Raw genomic sequence first — 20,413 nt, forward strand, 5'->3', positions numbered from 1 at the left:
TCTGATTGTAGAAGCAATCATCCAACATTTGCTGATATTTTAGCACCTTACGGAGCCGAATTATACCGTAAATGATTTTAAAATTTAAAAGCAAACAACCGACATTCATTTTAGCACCTTACGGAGCTTCATGAATGTTATCCTTATCTTTTCAGTTCCGAACGTGAAAGCAAACATCCGACATTATTTCATTATCGTACTGAGCCGAATGTTACTGCTGTCCACATCCGAAAGTGAAATGAATCATCTGGAAATTATTTTAGCATCATACGGAGCCGAATGTTATACTATTTTTGATTTTTGAACGTCAAGGCATACATCAGATATTTACTTTATCATCAAACGCAGCTGAACGTTACTGTTATTCATTTCAAAATTTAAAAGCAAACATCCGACAGTTATTTTAGCATCATATGGAGTTGAATATTACTGCTATTCACTTCCGAACGTAAAAGCACTCATCTGATATTCATTTTAGCTTCTTCCGGAGCTAAACTTTATTGTTATTTATACCTTCGAACGTAAAAACAAATTTCTGGCATTCATTTTTATCATCGTACGGAGTTGAATACTATTGTTATTCATCTCCGAACGTCAAAGCAAACATCAAACATTAAATTTACCACCGAACGCAACTAAATGTGACTGTTATTCGTTTCGAAATTTAAAAGCAAACATCCGACAGTTATCTTTAATAGCATCGTATGGAGCCAATTGTTACTGCTGAATTTCATTTCCGAACGTAAAAAGCACTCATCTGACATTTATTTTAGCATCTTCCGGAGCTGAAAGTTGTTATTTACTTTCAAACATAATAGCAAACATCAGGCATTTATTTCATCATCGTACCGAGTTGAATAGTATTGTTATTCATTTCCGAACGTCAAAGGGATCATTGAACATTTATTTTAGTATCTTCCGGAGCTAAATTTTATTGTTATTTACATTCGAACGTAAGAACAAACTTCCGGCATTGGTATCATCGTACGGAGTTAAATACTATTGTGATTCATTTCCGAATTTCAAAGCAAACATCAAACATTAAATTTACCATCGAACGCAACTAAATATTACTGTTATTCATTTCGAAATTTAAAAGCAAACATCCGACAGTTATCTTGGCATCGTATGGAGCCGATTGTTAACCGCTGTTCATTTCCAAAAGCAAAGGCAAACATCCGACATTTATTTTATTATCGTACGGAGCCGAATGTTACTGCTGTCCACTTCCGAAAGTGAAAGGAATCGCCTGTAAATTATTTTAGCATCGTACGGAGCCGAATGTTTTAAGATTTTTGACTTTTGAACGTCAAGGCAGACATCAGATATTTACTTTATCATCAAACGCAGCTGAACGTTACTTTTATTCATTTCGAAATTTAAAAGCAAACATCCGACAGTTATTTTAGCATAGTATGGAGCAGAATATTACTGCTATTCACTTCCGAACGTAAAAGAACTCATCTGACATTTATTTTAGCATCTTCCGGAGCTGAAAGTTATTGTTATTTAATTTCGAACGTAAGAGCAAACATCAGACATTTATTTCATCATCGTACGGAGTCCAATAGTATTGTTATTCATTTCAGAACGTCAAAGGGATCATTCGACATTTATTTTAGTATCTTCGGGAGCTAAATGTTGATTGTTATTTACTTTCGAACGTAAGAACAAACTTCCGGCATTCATTTTACGATCGTACGGAGTTGAATACTATTGTTATTCACTTCCGAATGTCAAAGCAAACATCAAACATTAAATTTACCATCGAACGCAACTAAATGTTACTGTTATTCATTTCGAAATTTAAAAGCAAACATCCGACAGTTATCTTGGCATTGTAAGGAGCCGATTGTTACCGCTGTTCATTTCCAAAAGCAAAGGCAAACATCAGACTTTTTCGGTGACCCCGGGCCACCGTTAGTGTCGAGCCCTTCATATATAAGATCTGTTACCAACGGAGGGATGATTTCGGACACTTTTAGTACCATTTTTTTAGCTACGAAGCTGTAACGTTATAACGCAGAGTCGACAGTGCGATATCGCACCAATTTTGTCCCTCTCTCTCTCTCTCTCTCTTTTTGTTTTGTTTTTGCATGCTTCTCGCGCACGCGCATGTCGGTGTGTAAGCACCGTTTCTTCCCCCGACGACCCGACCACGTGTTCAGTTTGAGCCACCACGCGTAAATATTTCAAACTACCTGACGGCATTTTTCCGCCACGCGTACTTCATTTTCTGGCGAGGACGCTGTGTGTTTCAACGGGTTTCTCCACATGACGTGTACGAGTATTATGCAAATGCATACACAGTATTCTGTAGACACACCACGGTCATCCACACGCAATGTACATTCAGCACGCATGTTCTGCAACCCCGTCTTGCACTCAATTACTTATTGGTACTTTCTTTTTGTTTTCATGGTGATAAGTGATTTAATTGTCCACCAGAAAACAGTGTTGAAAGAAGAACATCGATTTTCATTCAATTCATTTGTATAAAAGTTGATCCAAATCCAATTGACAAGCATGCAAACAATCGGTACATGTTGAAAATCGATAAACGTCGGATAAGTCGGAGAAAATTTGATGTACACGTACCTCACAGTTCGCGTACCTCGAACCATTTTCTTCAGTCCCAACTAATTCGAGGTATGCGAGGTTGACTGTATAGGGCAAGAAACGCAAGAAAGTCCCCTCACCCACCCCCCCCCCAAAAAAAAAAACACGAAATCCTTTGTTTCTTGAGTTTCTTTTCCGTTTCTCTTTCTTTTCGTTTCACTTTTCGCTTACTTCCATTTCTTCATTTCTTTTTTCTTTTTTGGGGGGTGAGTGGGGGAGGGGACTGCTTTTCTTTTTATTTCTTTCCGTTTCTTTTCCGTTTCTTTTTTCATGTCTTTTTTGTTCCTTTTTTTTCGTTTCTTTTTCTCTTTTTTTTTTTCCTTTCTTTTTTTGGAAGGGGAGTGGGGGAGGGGAGTCCTTTTTTTTTGTCCTTTATTTCTTTGTTTCTTTTTCGTTTCCTTTTTTTTCATTTCGTTTCGTTTTCGTTTATTTTGAACTTTATTTCAAGGTTAAAAAGAAAAACAAGTGTTTTGAAATAAGATAACAATTTATTAACATAAAAACAGCAAACAACAAATATGTACAAGTATTCAGCATGTTGTCTCTTCCACAGCCAATCCAAAGATGACCAGGGGTTGGGGAGGCCCCCTATTTATATGGCGTGCCCAAGTCGGCACGACACCGTCCGAATTGCACATACTCGTCATGCCAATGCGGGAAGTGCGTAAACTATGTGCAAACTATGCGTGAACTCATCGTGCCAGTTCGTGTCAATGTGGACACTGATGGGCACGCATTCGTGAACTATTCGTGAACTTGCCATGAACTATGCGTGAACTAGTCGTGAACAGTGCAGGAGCCTCCCAGTTCGTGCCCCAAAATGGCACGACTTGCCATGACAAAGTCGTGGCCAAAAGTCGTGCAAGTGTCAGCCTGGCATAACTTTAACTAGTTCGGAAATCCTCTAAAATTTGAAGCCTATCGACAAACATCCTCTGCCCTGACTAAACCACAAGATTTCGCTGAATGAGATATGATACAATTTCTAATCACTGTACATCAAATAGCCACAAGGTACATGTAACATACTACTTAAAATGAAGAAGAACTGACCTCCTCATTATAGATTTTACTGATATCTTTTCGGATTGGGTCGATCAGTTGGACCTGGCCAGCAGAAAAGCCCACAATGACGGACACTCCCTTGGCATTGGCTGTCAGCTGGTTGAAGTCATGACAAGTGGGAAGGGTGCCACCCTTGTACGTTCGCTTGTCCAGTGGCTTGGTCAAGTCTGCTGCCTGGAAGGTGAATGAAAGAAAAAGATTCCTTGCTGTACACTAGGAGATATGTGATAAATGAAAGATTTGCTGCCAAGCTAAAAGGATATCATGGCCTTTTACAACAAAAATCATTTGTCAGTAGACTATGAAACCAATACAATTAAGAAAGCAATGTCAATCACTGATTTGACAGAGCTAAAGGGTGCATCATTAAGAAACAGACTGATAATGACTGTGTCCGTATTTGTAAGGATTAAATATCATCACAAAATGAGTATATATTTGCTTCATTGCCAGGAGACATTTAGCACAATCTTAGTGAAGGAACTCCCTTTGGGTTAAAATGTACTTTTTGTCTTTTTCTTGAAATGGTGCTGCAGAGGTCTAAGACAGAAATATGGGTCACTGTATAAAAATTGGCATATAGACAACTTAAGAAAATCATTTTGAGTGAAAGAAGGTGCATCAAAGAGCAGTCATATGTAGTTTGCAGGCACAAACCCTTGTTGGTCGTTGTAGCCGCTGGAAGAAGCTACAACACAGGGTCTATGGGACAGTGCCGAAGTGGTGCATGTAGTAGTCTTGGCGCAGACTCCTTTACGACCAACAAAGGTTTGTGCCTGCAAACTAAGTCATACTGTATATCGAATATTAAGTAATTTTTAAAAATTTTGTTTGGACAGTTGCATATTACATGTAAAAGAAATATCTTTGCACAGTATGAGAGTATGAGGCTCTTTGTGGGAAGATACAGCAGCAGAAAAAGTTTAATTCAAGAAATCAATAGAAATAAAAGGGACATAAGTGTACCAAGTCAACAAGCTTACCCCTACATATCCCTGCAATGGGCTGATTTAATCCACTACGCATGTAAATCTGCCATCTAAACATTAAAGGGGACCTCCGAAAGATTTTCAGACTTTTACATTTGAACAACTAGAAATAAGTTATACTGAGTAGAGTTTCAGAATCTCATTGGATGAGGAATAATAATGCTTTCAAAATTTATAACAAATTGCATTAAACAAGGATGATGACATGGCATGGTGAATTTCTATTTCAGCCATTTCAAAATGTTGCTATAGCACTTTCATGAGATCTTTTACAGTTCAACCTCTCGTATCCGGACAAGTTGGGACCGGGGCTCATCCGGATAAGGGATTTGGCCGGATACAGGAGACTCAATGCTTTATACATGTACATATACATACACATGTACTGATGTAGCCCATTGTAGTACCACATGTAGTAATGTGCATACTGCAACCTTTTCATTGTTACACTCAGTAACAGACCCCAAAATAGAGGTTCGTGTTTGCAAGAATGAAATCATTTTCTTTTATAAATTCTTGGGATGATTTACCTAAATAATTATTAAGAAATGTATCAAGAATATGTAATTCATGTGTGTTTGTGTAGGAGTTCTCAAGGAGTTGGGAATCCCCCTTTCCTCCCGTAATTATTTTAAAAAAATCACAGCGAGATTGCGTCCGTATAATAGAGAGATCCGGATAAAGGGAGGCCGGATAAGAGAGGTTCAACTGTACTTTAGGACCTGCCAATTTCAGGACTATTCTTCTTTTCTGTTTGTGTATTGATCCCTATACCCATCACATTTTCATTTCCATCTATATCAATGGCTGAGACATTATTCTGCACTATTTGCAACTTGTGTTTTAATTAGAAAAAAATGCGTAATAGGTCTAAAAAAAACTAGAAATGTCGCTATGGCGACTGATATAGCGACTGATGCCTCCGCCATAAAGCAGGATTCTCCCAATAGGTGTATAGTACAATGTCTTCACAATGTGTGATGACAGGTTTCACATAACTGGCAAAATATTGAAATGACAGGTTTGTCAGAAATATCTTGAATGTTCACTATCCTTAAACTGGGTTTGCTATAAATGTCTAAGAGTGCAGGTACACATATTTGTTGAATTGAGGATTTTTACTTGACTTCTGACCGACCCTTTAATAATTTAATGCAATGAGTAATTCTCAAGGTATGAAGAAAGAGTGTAATTACAGTACAAAATAGATTTTTTTTCTTTGCATTTAAACATGGCCTTTGACCCTTAACCTTTGACCTTTGACCTTCTGGTTGGAAATTTCTCAGCGAATCTCCATTAGGTAATACATGTATATATATATTAAGTTTTAAAACTAATAATGTAAGCCTTGCATATACTAGTATATGAGGGAAATAGTATAATTTTGAGGAGTTGACCTTGACCTTTGACCCCCATGACTATCGACACATAACCCCTAAGTAACCACTTGCGAGGAAAGTGAAATTGTAACATTTTCACCTAATCTTTGACCTTTTGACCTTTGACCTTATGACATGAAACTCTCTCTGGAGAAATCTTTACGCAGTAGTACATGTCTACACTAAGTTTCAAGAAAATACCTCCGGGCATTGCATAGATATGGGGGAAATAGCAACATTTTTAGCATTTGACCTTGACCTGTTGACCTTTGACCTTTGCCAATGTCACTAAAATCTACTCAACTAATCGCCCCATCATACATCATCCTCGGACCAAGTTTGGTGAAAGCTGCTTCATCCAGTTTTGAGTTATCACGTAAACAGATACATTTTAGGATTTGACCTTGATTTTTTACCTTTGACCTCTGTCCGATTTCTCTCAAAAACTAATCAAGTAATTGTCCCATCACACATCCTTGGACAAAGTTTGGTGGAATTTGCTCCATTCAGTCTTGAGTTATCGTGTAAACACATACAATTTCATGATTTGATCTTGACCTTTGACCTTTGGCCTTTGGCTGATTTCACCCAAAATCTTATCAAGTAATTGCCCCATCATATTTTATACTTGGACCAAGTTTGGTACAATTCCAGTCAATATCACTCAAGTTATCGCGTAAACGAATGCGGTCGGACGTACGGACGGATGGACAGACAACCCGAAAACATAATGCCTCCGGCACCACTTCGTGGCGGAGGCATAAAAAACAGTTCAATATGTCCTGCACAATTAAGGATCTATTTTTTTGTAGTTTGCTGTATTTACAGTCATGTCAGCATCAGAAAAGTCTGTAAAGTTGAATATCACTTATTCTGCTTCCACATCAGCTCAATAACAGAACATGGGAGAGGGCAGCAATGTTGTGATTATGTGGTAGATCCTGTTCTCAACAAAAGACTCTTCAACTTAACTGTACATAGAAGAATCCATCAATGTAGATCCTTCTAATTTGAGCGATGAAGTACTAAGCAGATTTTGTTGGGTTTCTTTTTGTGAGGAAACTCCATGCAGAAGAAAACTAGAAATGTCGCTATGGCGACTGGTATGCCTCCGCCATAATGCATGATTCTTCTAATAGGTCTATAGTACATGTGGACAATGTGTGATTACAAATGTGTTGAATGTTCACCTTCCTTGATCTATGTTTAATTCGATGAATAGGAGAGCATGTATTTGGGGATTTAAGAACTTTAACTTGACTTTGACCCTTTCATAACTTTATGCATTGAGTAATTTTCAAGGTATGGAGAAAAAGTGCAATTTCTGTATTGAACAGTAAATTGTTATCATTTTCATCTGGCCTTTGACCCTAAGATATATAAGAGAATCACTGTCAGGCAGAACATACATAAATACGTACTAAGTTTCAAGATAACTTGAGCCACTTCTGAGATATGGAGAAAGAAGTAAGTTCAGCACTTTCACCTGATCTTTGACCTTTTGACCTTTGACCTTCTTGGCAAAAAAAAAAAATTCCAGAGAATCTCTATTGGGTTACACATGCATACACCAAATTTTAAAATAATGATCCTGCTGGCAATGCATACATAAGGGAAATAGTAAAATTTTGAAGTATTGCCCTTAACCTTTGACCCCTGACCTTTGACCCCATGAACCCCAAATTCCCTAGATAACCACTGCCCGTTAGTACATGCTTATATACTATGTTCCATGAAGATACCTTGAACAATTTCCAAGATATAGAGAAAAAAGTGAAATTTCACAATTTTTACTTGACCTTTTGACCTTTAACCTTCGACCTCACGACCCAAACTTTCACCAGAGAATCTTAATTGGGTAATACATGTATACACTAAGTTTAAAGAAAATATCTTCAGGCATTGCATAGATATGGGGGAAATAGTGAAATTTTAAGCATTTGACCTTGACCTTTGACCTTAAGCATGTGCACCCAAAAGTTGATAGGCACAACTTCACCCCCTAATACACATACATGCCAAGTTTCATTAGGATACCTCAAAAGGTTTTTTAGTTACGCTGTCCACAAAATTCATTACGGACGGAAGGACGGATGGACAGACGGACAACCCGAAACATAATGCCTCCTGCACCACTTCATGGCGGAGGCATAAAAAAAAGAAAACAAACAAACCAAGAGACCCAGGGGTATCACGCTCACCTGAGTATCACAATTCACCTTCTATGCATTTTTGCAGATTAGTACCTGAAAACATTAACTTTGACGCTTAACACCATTTTCGGTGACCTCGTGCGCAATAATGGATCGTCAGATCCGTGCCATAATATATCGTGCATAGTAAGATCATAAAGTTCTTCTAAATTACAGAAAATGAGCAATGTAACTCATCTAACTTGGCTGCAGCAGTCAATCAAAAATAGCAAATTTTACTTAAAGGGGATGGCTAGTAACTGATCAGCGGGAATCAGTGGGAATCAGTGGGAATGCTGGGGGATGATTGTTCCAATCCTTGTGGAATTCATTATGTATTATTTGCTTCAGAATGGTCTCATATTCAAGTAATGTGCAGTTTAATGTTTCCAGATAAGCATGCCTGTACAGTGATGGGGTGATCGTTAACGGCGATGTACTGTTCTCACACGCTGCATTATAATCTTCATTTTCGTTAAGTTGCGAATCGTGTATGTCAATATCGATAACGTAAATATAAAGTCTAATTAATGAATAGACCACTCTTATGAATATAAAGGTAAGTGCATTCTCTCCTAGTTTATGAATAAACAAGGCAAGTGCCAAATTGTATCTCGCCCATTCGCGTATAAGAAATTAATGTTTTTCTAACTCCCAGAAGTTCTTTGACCCACCTATGAGTTAGAAATGAGCGCTTTATAAGTCTCACTATCATTGTTATCATTGTTATGAGCCATAATCAAAACGCGCCGTAAAATCTTAACATTGGGCCCTAAAAGTTCATTGACCCCTGTCTGTGACCTTTGACCTTGTTGTGACCTTCAACTCCCCAAGGGACATTTACCATCCAAGTTTTGTCACAAACGCACACATACATCAAATGGTACAATGAAGAAATTGCTAGAGCGAAACTGCGTCGAAGGCAATTAGAAAGAAAATGGAGGAAATCATTGTTAAAGATGGATAGGCAGTTGTATTGTAAACAACTACTACAGAAAAGAAAAAACTGAATATCACTCTAAACAAGTTAATGACTGTGGAAAAGACACAAAGAAACTCTTTCAGGTTGTAAACAAGCTTCTTGGCAGAAAACAGAAATCTCCTCTACCTGAGCATGATTCTGACAAAGAATTGGCTAACCAGTTTAATCGGTTTTTCGTAGATAAGATAGCGAATATACGCTTATCCTTACCATGTGTCCGTGTGGTTAAAAGTGAAGCTGAAGTTGCAACTACTTCAAAATTAGACTCACTAAATCCAACCTCTGTAACTGAGGTTAAGAATATGATTATGAAGTCTCCAAATAAGTCATGTGAATTAGACGCCTACGAGACTACTTGCAGGAGAATGATTTTCTTGATAGCCACAAATCAGCATATTGCCCTGATCATAGTGTAGAGACATTACTTACTGACCTAACTGATCAATGTTTGAGTCAGATGGATGCTGGGAATATCACTGCAGTTGTTTTACTTGATATGTCGGCAGCTTTTGATACTGTCGACCATTCCATTCTCATCCAGACTCTCAGATCTGTTGGTGTCACAGGACTTGCATTAGAGTGGTTTCAATCTTACCTTACCAGCCGTTCACAGTATGTTAAGATCAATGACAGTAACTCTGATCCGGCTGCACTTACTTGCGGTGTCCCGCAAGGGTCTGTAGGTGGACCACTTCTATTCTCAATATATCTTTCAAGGATTAGACACATCTTTGAAAGACACGACATTCAGTATCACTGTTATGCAGATCAAATATTTGTATCTTTTTCACCAACCAGGACTGAACTCTCTGAAGCTGTAAAACGATTAGAATTATGTGTTGATGATGTTAAGGCATGGATAGAAAGAAATGGTCTCAAATTTAATGACAGTCAGAATTTATTCTGATAGGATCCAAACAGATGTTGTCTAAAGTGAACTCTGATACATGTTAGAGTTGGCAATAGTAATATCAAGCCTTCGAACAAAGTTCGTAATCTTGGTGTTGTTTATGACGCAAGTCTGACATTCAAAGACCACATTTCATATGTATCCCAATCTGTAAGATTTCATTTGCGTAACCTGGGCTCAATTCGGAGATATTTAACTAGATCAGCAGCAGAAAAACTGATGCATGCTGTTATTTCGTCTCGTCTAGATTTCTGCAATTCTCTGTTTTGCAGCCTTCCACAAAAAAGAACCCAGTAAACTGCAACGTCTTCAGAAATGTGCCGCTAGATTACTTACTTTCACAAAGAAAACTGTGCCTATTGTTTTGTTGGCTTATTGTCTTATTATTTTCTGTGATACTGTTCTAACGTGACACAATATGTACTCTGTTCTACATAGCGCCTTGAGGATCTTTTTTAGTTAGAAATGAGCGCTTTATAAGAGTCTCACTATCATTATCATTATTATTATGAGCCATAATCAAAACGCGCCGTAAAATCTTAACATTGGGCCCTAAAAGTTCATTGACCCCTGTCTGTGACCTTTGACCTTGTGGTGACCTTCAACTCCCCAAGGGACATGTACCATCCAAGTTTTGTCACAAACGGACACATACATCAAAAGTTATGAGCCATAATAGAAACACGCCGTAAAATCTTAACATTGGGCCCTAAAAGTTCAGCGACCCCTGTCTGTGACCTTTGACCTTGTGGTGACCTTCAACTCCCCAAGGGACATTTACCATCCAAGTTTTGTCACAAACGGACACATACATCAAAAGTTATGAGCCATAATCGAAACGCGCCGTAAAAACTTAAAGGACAAGTTCACCTTCATAGACATGTAGGTTGAGTGAATGCAGCAATATTAGTAGAACACATCAATGAGAGTTTGACATCATATCATACACTGTAGTAGTCTTCTCTTCCAGCAGTGACTGCGCAGATACTTAAAATATTCGTAACGTTTGAACGGATTGTCCAATTTTCCTCAAACTTTCACTGATGTGTTCTACTAATATTGCTGCATTCTCTCAATCCTTATGTATATGAAGGTGGACTTGTCCTTTAACATTGAGCCCTAAAGTTCATTGACCTCTGCCTGTGACCTTTGACGTTGAGGTGCCCTTCATATTTGGTAAAATGTGTAACTTTGTATAACCATTCTTCCCTCCAAGTTTGATTGAAATTGAAGTCCTCATTAGAGAGTTGTTCAAGTTTTTGTTGCGTTACGGACAGACGACGGACGGACGACGGACGGACAGAAGGCGCAGGCGATCCCTTAGTCTCCCCACACCTCCAGTGGGCCCAACAAGTGCAAAATTCAAACAATGCAACTATAGACTTGTTTCATTCCAAGTTTCGAAGTTACTAGTCAGTTTATCTGTATTGAACGTGTACGGCGTGTACACCTACAGTCACGGTGGCAGCAGTCTCTGAGATCGGCTTCTGTGTTTACACGCTATTTATATTTGCACGCCGACCGTGCCAGGATTTGCGATATGTGCCATAGTTTGGCATAAAAGTATGCGCATTGAATTTGTGCGTATGTGAACGCAAATCTCTTACACTCAATAGACAGCGTGGAGTACATTGAGTACTGCGCTCGGAGTCATAGTGCAATGTATACAACTCTCCTCCGCGTGTGGTAGAATCATGGCATGCGCACTTATCCATTCATAGGCGGCGTACGGCGGTATGTCGAATTCAAAGCAAGGGCATATGGGGTCGAACGGTGGGCGCAGGCGTTCGAATTATGCTCACTAAACTGCTTCCACAATTAAGTCTCTTTAACCCTATTTCTGTCACATACACCGTAGCCAGACCACTCAGACATTTTGCAGTGTGCAGACACAAGATTGTTGATGGCCATTTCTGATTATTATTATTGACATTAATGCGTCATGTTACATCATTTGAAAGCTTATAGTTTAAACTTTCATATTACATAATAATCTGAGTAAGGGCACCCTTAAATTTTAAGTAGGATGCCCTCTTATGTCACATAATTATCATTGCAGACTTACTTTTACATGTTATAGGGCTCACACCTGTAAATAAAATGGACTGTCCCAGACCCCTTCACAAATTCGTACCAAAGATACCAAAATAAATGAAGAAAAAAATTAATTAAAAATCAATGATGTAGTTTGGCAAAAAACTGAATAGCTGTAGATATTGAGTATGAATTCCTCTACAAACTGCATTTTGGTTGGAAGATGAAAGCTTTTCTGATGGAATTTGAGGGGATTATATTTCATTGGGTACGTGTACGGAAAATAGGTGATTTTTTGAGTGACAAGAACTCGTAGTCTGGCTTTGCGGACCCCTGGACAGAATTAGAGCAGAACAACCCACCCTGGCAATCTGATGGATGAAAGGTAATATCTCACTTATTCAGGTTAGTGAAGATGAAATACCTCATTTCTCCCAGCTATTTTACAGAATTTTTTGAAATTTGAATTTTAACACACGTCTCTATGGGGAATTATTTACCCGTGTGAGCCCTATAGAGAATGCACGCAATACATGCAAGTCTATGGGAAGTATTCATCCCATACAAGCTCTGCTGGTTTATGTTGATCTTGTATTGTGTCAGATCTCTCTTCCTCCCTCCCCCTTCTCCTCCCTACTCCCCCCCCCCCCCCCAACTCTATCTTGCTACAATTTCTTTTCTTAATATTATGTTCTTGTGGTACTAGATCTTAGTAAATAGCAGTCATCAGTATCACACAACTTTGAATGACCTCTTGTATTGTGTATCTTGTATTGTGTCAGATCTCTCTTCCTCCCTCCCCCTTCTGCTCCCTACCCCCCCCCCACTCCCTCTACCTCTCTCCTCTACTCCCCCCCCCCCACTCTTCCTTGCTACAATTTCTTTTAATATTATGTTCTTGTGGTACTAGATCTTAGTAAATAGCAGTCATCAGTATCACACAACTTTGAATGACTGTGTTAATCTTGTATTGTGTATCTTGTATTGTGTCAGATCTCTTCCTCCCTCCCCTTCCCCTCCCTACCCCCTCTCTCTACCTCTCTCCTCTACTCCCCCCCCCCCCCAACTCTGCCTTGCTACTATTTCTTTTCTTAATATTATGTTCTTGTCACTAGATCTTAGTACATAGCAGTCAGTCATCAGCATCACACAACTTTGAATGACTGTGTTATTTTAATGTATTTCTTTGTTTTGGCTACCACTGAAACAGCTCAAAATACATAAAGTTAGTCTGTTTGACAAAACAAAGTCTTATCAAGTACTTTGTAGGCTATAAGGTGATGATGACACACCCACAATCAAGGATAACTGCCTGGATCTATGTATTCATCTTATGAAGAACTGATCAAAACTGCAAGATTTATTTTTAAAAAAACCCTAAAGGGCATGATTTTCTAAAAGTGTCCCTTTGAGAAGCTTTATAATCGTTGAAAGTGTAATTTCTCATATGATGTAGGGGCAAATATCATAAAAAACACATTTATGATGTTTAAAAGTCAAATAAGAAATATGACCTCCACTATAGGGCTCACACCTGTAAATAAAATGGACTGTCCCAGACCCCTTCACAAATTCGTACCAAAGATACCAAAATAAATGAAGAAAAAAATTAATTAAAAATCAATGATGTAGTTTGGCAAAAAACTGAATAGCTGTAGATATTGAGTATGAATTCCTCTACAAACTGCATTTTGGTTGGAAGATGAAAGCTTTTCTGATGGAATTTGAGGGGATTATATTTCATTGGGTACGTGTACGGAAATAGGTGATTTTTTGAGTGACAAGAACTCGTAGTCTGGCTTTGCGGACCCCTGGACAGAATTAGAGCAGAACAACCCACCCTGGCAATCTGATGGATGAAAGGTAATATCTCACTTATTCAGGTTAGTGAAGATGAAACACCTCATTTCTCCCAGCTATTTTACAGAATTTTTTGAAATTTGAATTTTAACACACGTCTCTATGGGGAATTATTTACCCGTGTGAGCCCGTTACCATCTCATTTTTCCACACAACATGCCGATTTAATCGGCCCATGACACAGATACGGTTAACCCTATCTGTGTTACATGCTGATTTCATCGGCCCAAAACCTGCCATGTAAAGGCTTCGGCCAATTTGATCGGCCCTATGTTGATTGACAGATTACTTCAAAGGCTATGACACTACCACTCTATAAACTCATTTGTGATTGCTTGACAGTGTAAGGAAACGATATCCAGTGCGAAAAAAAGCTTCCCCACCTCCAACCAATCAGGAAAGCCTTCTCACAGTCCAAGAAATTGTAGTGGCCCCGCCCATGTTTATTTCAATTCAGGCTGCAATGTACTGTGTACAATTTTGCCATAGGTTTCTTGTGTGGAGAACTTACACAAATCTGTATATATGGGACTGTAATAGAGATCGCCATGTGCGATGAAAAGATCGTACACATGGGTCAATTTTCATCTATTCTATCTAAGTCAAAATAGTAAAATATGAAGTGAAAACATTCAGGATAGGGATTTCAACATCTTTAAATTCTGTGAAGGGATGTAGCTCCAGTAATATCAGCCTCATAAATGATCTGTAGGATGGATGAACACTCCACATTCAGTGCAGCAGTGGCAACTGTTTACTCGGCACTAACAGCAGTGCAATGGGTCTCGTAGCCGGGGCTAGCGGGGCAGGGTGCTGGAGCAATAAGGTTACAGTAGCCTCCTACCTGAAGCTGCACAGTCTCGATCTCGAAGCTGAGGTATGTTTGACTGTCGATCATTATTATCTAATAAACCGTTACTTTATGAAACTTATGTTCAATGAAGGTTTATGATAAAGCAAATGACTAGTGATAGTTCAATTCTGTTTCAATGAGGAGAGTGCAAATAGTTGAAGTCTAGCATACTTGACTGGAATGGACATTCTGAAGACTGAATATTTTCAGTGACAATTTTTACCCTGAGATTATCTTATCATTAATGGCAATATTATAGGACATGAATAATCTAAATTACAAGTAAAAGGCATATAATTCAATTGATATTTTCATACTGACTAGATATAAGCAAGCTTTATCTACTTTCAGGCCAACATTTCATTCATAAAATCAAAAATTATGCGAAAAGTGTGAAATGTAGGTTGTAATTGCCACACACTTTTGTTCATAAAATGAAAACAGGCCAGAGACAGAGAAAAGTTGAAAAAAGAGGAGAGAGTTTGCGAGGGAGCGTAGCGACTGAGCGGGGGGAGGGTGTGGGAGGGGGGTGTCCCCCCTCACACGGTGAGGACTTTTTGAAATTCAAGGTATGAAAAAACTCATTTTAATGCATTTTACAACTGAAATTTACTATTGTTATGAGGTACATTTTACAGAGAAACATTGTGATAATTGAACTCATGAATGACACTTGCAAAATCTAAAGGAAGGAATAGTATGCTTAACTGTTATACCTAGGACCTACTCGATTGTGAGGCCATAATAAATCACAGTAATGTACACCCAGGTGACGTCTTGCTGGATTCAGTTCATATGGGTACAAAAAAAAAAAAAAATTAAAATAAATCACAGCTTGGCATTGCCATTGTTGGCTGTCTTTACCTTAGTCCATTAACAGTTTACAGTGCACAGACCAGGCAAAGTATTGCTGATCTTGGTCCATGTAGTCTAGTAGAGAATCATGTATGTAAGACAGCTGAAAATAAATCATACATGCAGCTCAGCATTGTTGACCATCTCTACGTCCATGCAACAGCTAACTTAGACTGCCTATAATACCTTACAGGAGGTACAAAAATTTGTAGACCAAAAATTTGTAGACCCGGTTAAGTTCATAAACAGCTAATGTAGACCAAGCAAATGAAGTATTGTTGGATGAAGTCCAGAATGTAAAGCGAATCCTTGCGGCGGATGATGTATCACAAGTTCCAGGTCCCGAGGAAGTCGATTGACTCGCTGGCCTAACGTGGTTAGAAGACGAAACTGGTTCTGGGAGATCAACTTCATATTCCAACCACTGCCACTTGAACTTACTGTATTGGAGACATCTGTGTCAATATGCGCTACACGAGGGTCGTCCTTATCGAGGGTCTTCATTTTCTCATTGAAGAAAGAAATATTCTCACCGGTCCACAAAATCACGATGACAAAAATGTAGGTCACGCCAACGTAATCAGCGGGATACAAAAGCAGCGCATCGTGTAGACAGAAAGATCCGTCTGTCCGGAGGACTCTTTTATATTTTGCCATAACGCTGTCCTCCGTATACGGAGGAGATCCGTGAAGCCAGACGCAGTCTCTGCGGAACATTCCCCGATGGACAGATACAGACCGATCTTTCGGTCAACACATCGCGCTGAATGCTGCAGCAGCATGCGTGCCGAAGCTCCTTGATAGTAATGATACACGTAATACGCAGTTACAGCCTCACACACGTGTGCATCATATCACACCACACTGCAAGCTACAGTATAGTAGCTACAAGTAGATCGACACGCACGTTTCACATCCATTTCACGCATGAAACATGCAACATCTCACAGCTGCCCGCTGACAACTGCACTCATCACCATTCACACACGGCGAGATATGGTGGCTGCAAAAAAAAAAAAAAAGAGGAAAATCACGGAAATTTTCCCGACTGTGTATTTTCTCCCCAGAATTTCAAAATCCGCAGAAATCCGCGGATCCACGGAGAAATCTCATGCCTGTGAAAAGTACTAATGCTACTGATGAAAAAATCACATCATCTGAAAGCTGAATAAATTCTGTACAACATTTGTGTAGACCTTTTTCGGATACAAGAGCATGTTGTGTGAGAAAATGAGGTGGTAACATGAAGAAGTAAGTCTGCGAAGATAATTATGTGACATAAGAGGGCGTCCTACTTCAAATTTGAGGACGCCCTCACTCAGATTATTACGTAATATGAAAGTTTAGACAATAAGCTTTCAAATGATGTATAACATGACACATTAATGTCAATCAGAACAATCAGAACTGGCCATCAATGCAAGCGCACGCAGTGCGCACTGCGCACGCTTTAATACTCATTGGTAAAATGTACTGAAGACAAAACAGTCGTAAGGGCAATTCCGCAGTAAGAGGGACATAACCATAAAATTTCAATTTGGTTTTTTCCTTGATATTTGTATCTGACTTCAGAAAGAACACATTGATAAGTCAGGAAAAACTATTTTTCAGGGTATCTTGATAGTTTTAGGTATTGAATTCACCAATTTTTAACAAGTAATCTTTCAGATTGAATTTCATCAGCAAAATCTCCATAATGGCAAAGAAGATAGCTAGTCAAGTTAAATGCCATTTTCTAGCCACAAATATTGAATTCATAGAGGCAATGCAGTGCTTTCATGGGTAGATTAAGTAAAATCAACTTACATGTCTTCGAAATGCAAACATGAGTGCATTTCCCCAACCATCGGACAGTCATGTAACGTTACTAACCAAAAAGTGAAATTATTTACCTCCAGAGAGTATAAAGTGTCTATGAAAAAGACTGAAGGATTGCTAAATTTTTGTCTAAGAGTTCCTCAAGACACATCAAATGATTTTCTTGCAAAAAAAAATAGCAAAATCAAAATCAGTTTCTTTTGTTTTTTATTGTTTTGTTAATTTCTTATGTATTTTAATGTTTTTTTACCTTTTGTTTTCTATTGGTTTTTTTTGCCAAAATTTGTTGCAGGCACTTTTTCAAGCTTATCTACATTACAATTGATTAATTTCACTGGTCAAAGGTTGAAACAATCTAATTAATATCAAATTAACGAAAAACACAATTTGCATTGGATTTGCACACGATATCATGAATTTGAGCTGTTTTCATGTCGACATGCATTTATGCAAAACATTACATAACTGCAGAACGGTGTACCCAGACGTCGCAAATTTGGTCTCAAAATATGCGGGAGACTTCAATGAAAAAGGTCATGAGACGATGCGGCAAAATCTTTGCGCGTTGCAGAATCGTGGCGGGAAATATTGGGGAGGGGTCTACAGCATTCGCATCACTACAGAAGGCTCACAGGGTGCACATTGAGCGATTTTTTTTTTTTTTTTAAACCACTTCCCATGTGAAGGGGCAATTGATGGAATCTGTGGGCTAGCAGAGCATTTTGTGTGGAAAGTAACAATTGAGGCCATCACTTCGAATTTTCTGTCCTGATTTGAAATTATCATACAATGGTTTGTCGGGGTTAATTACGCTTCAGGTACAGCGAACAGACTTTTGTTTTCAGAACAATGCAGAGATTAGACATTCAATGGATTTCAAACTGGTCTAAAAGAAAAAAAAAATACATGTCTCTAGACTTGAATAAACATGAATTCAACTAATACACTGTATTATTTGATTTAATGTCATATGACTTAAACTACTTTCACAATAATATAAAACATTGCATTATGCTGGATTCCTATTGCGCAATGACTACGCACACCACAATTGGCCATACACTGTACATACTACATACCGGTACATTAGTTTTTGCTCTTTAATTTCTTTCCCCTTTATTAAAGGTACTCTTGATAAGGAACACATTAACTGTTTTGCTCAATAAAACAGGCTGCTTTTGTGAATTACTGTGAGTCATGATGAACAGTGATTGGCAAAGTTATGAAACTGTGGATATCACTTGTGCAAACTTTTTTTCTAGTCTTTTTTAACATGTACAAGTACAATGGTACTATACCGCATGAGTTTAATGATTAAAATAAGAGTTTCATGTCTTATCTGATGTTTCTTAGCTTTAACTTTGCATTCTCATGGGGAAATATGTAATGACTTGAGTTAACACACAATTCTGTAATCACTGGACAAACCGTAACGTTACTAACCATGATTTTTGTACTTAATTTTCAAACAAAGTTATAATGAGAAAGGATATTTGGGGTAGATATTGCCCTTAAAGCTAGAAATGAAAAATGAGTGTTGATATATTTCAAGCTATACCAGTTTTAGCAAACTTTTTGTTCAAAGATGCTCATCAATTTTTTATGTCCTTTTTTTGTAACGTTACTAACCGGCATTAAAAGCAGACCTTTCTTCTAAAATAATTCATGAAATGATTTCATTCTTTGCTCTGTTCTAGGTCTACACTAGAATGATCTCTGGTGACATTAATGAGACTTCATATCCACAGATAGAGAAATGAGTCTAATCTAAATCATGAGAATGTCCCTAAAATGTAACGTTACTAACCGCGGAATTGCCCGTAAGCCTACTCGTAAGGTCAGGTCGTATAGTGTGCGTTAGCAGGTCCAGGCCTTGAAATAGGATTTTGGAGGGGCAAGGCCATTTAGAAAAGGGCACTTTTTCCAAGAGGCCAGCCATTAAAGGGCACTTAGGTCAGTCAGAGGGGCACCAAGGCCACATTGGAAAGGGCATGTTGGGTGTTTATACGTGATGTGAATGCCCCATTGAACTGTATGCTATCGACCGTGCTGCTACACTCCAGCAGCGCACGCACGCATAAGATCTCTCCGCAGCAGACGACGTTAGGCAGTAGGCCATACGCAATACGATGTAGGTTCTGTAATACAGTACGTTCTCAACGCATACGCCGCGCTCGCTTTGGAGCACTTCCGGCGCCATTTTGCTTTGAGCATGCGGGCATGAATGCAGAGCGAGAGAGATGGCAATGCTCGCAGCCGTCCGACAGGCCTGGCATTTTTTAGCATGGCTTGCGACCACTTGCTCCGGCCCGCCGCTGCCTAGCTAGTTACTCTATGGCCGCTGCGCTGCGGAGGCAGTCGGGACGGTGAAAGCCGGTCGGGCGTACATGTATGTACACGTCGTTTCGTATCTTGGAAAGATACTTTCAGTTTGAATCAGATATATTGGGATGCGAGTGAACTGAAAGTATGATATTTGAGATCAGGAAATTCATGCTTATTAAAGTGTAGACTTTGAGAAAGGGCATATTATACGTCATAAATAATAACTTTCATTCTAAAAGGGCACCACGGCCACAAGAAAAAGGGCACATTTTTTTTTGCCGTAACTTTGATCAAGGAAAAAAAATGCACTGCGGCCAACGAGAGGGGCACCGACGGCCGGCCGTCGGTTAATTCGAGGCCTGCAGGTCGTACGACTGAGTCTTATGGTCGTAAGGTTGTATAGTCGTAGGTCGTATCCTGTCGTGGGTTGTATAGTGTGCGGCGGGCTTCAGTATTCTCTATGCACATACCGCTTTATTTGCATCCGTGCATTTCTTAAATCAGTGTAATAGTAACAAATTTAGTGTGCCAA

The 20,413-nt window shown here is 38.8% G+C and overlaps 1 protein-coding gene across 1 annotated transcript in view; it reads right to left on the bottom strand.

Moving 5' to 3' along the window:
- LOC139712663 (WD repeat-containing protein 20-like) overlaps positions 1-20,413 on the bottom strand; it is a 53,490-nt gene that overhangs the window by 20,384 nt on the left and 12,693 nt on the right. Inside the window, exon 2 of the mRNA XM_071624469.1 lies at positions 3,673-3,858. Within this exon, the coding sequence (XP_071480570.1) occupies positions 3,673-3,858 (186 nt within the window). The remainder of the gene's footprint in view (positions 1-3,672; positions 3,859-20,413) is intronic.

This window comes from Diadema antillarum, unplaced genomic scaffold (genome assembly GCF_040938485.1).
Source record: "Diadema antillarum isolate AM-2024a unplaced genomic scaffold, OU_Dant_1.0 seq00001837_RagTag, whole genome shotgun sequence".
NCBI lineage: Eukaryota > Metazoa > Echinodermata > Echinoidea > Diadematoida > Diadematidae > Diadema > Diadema antillarum.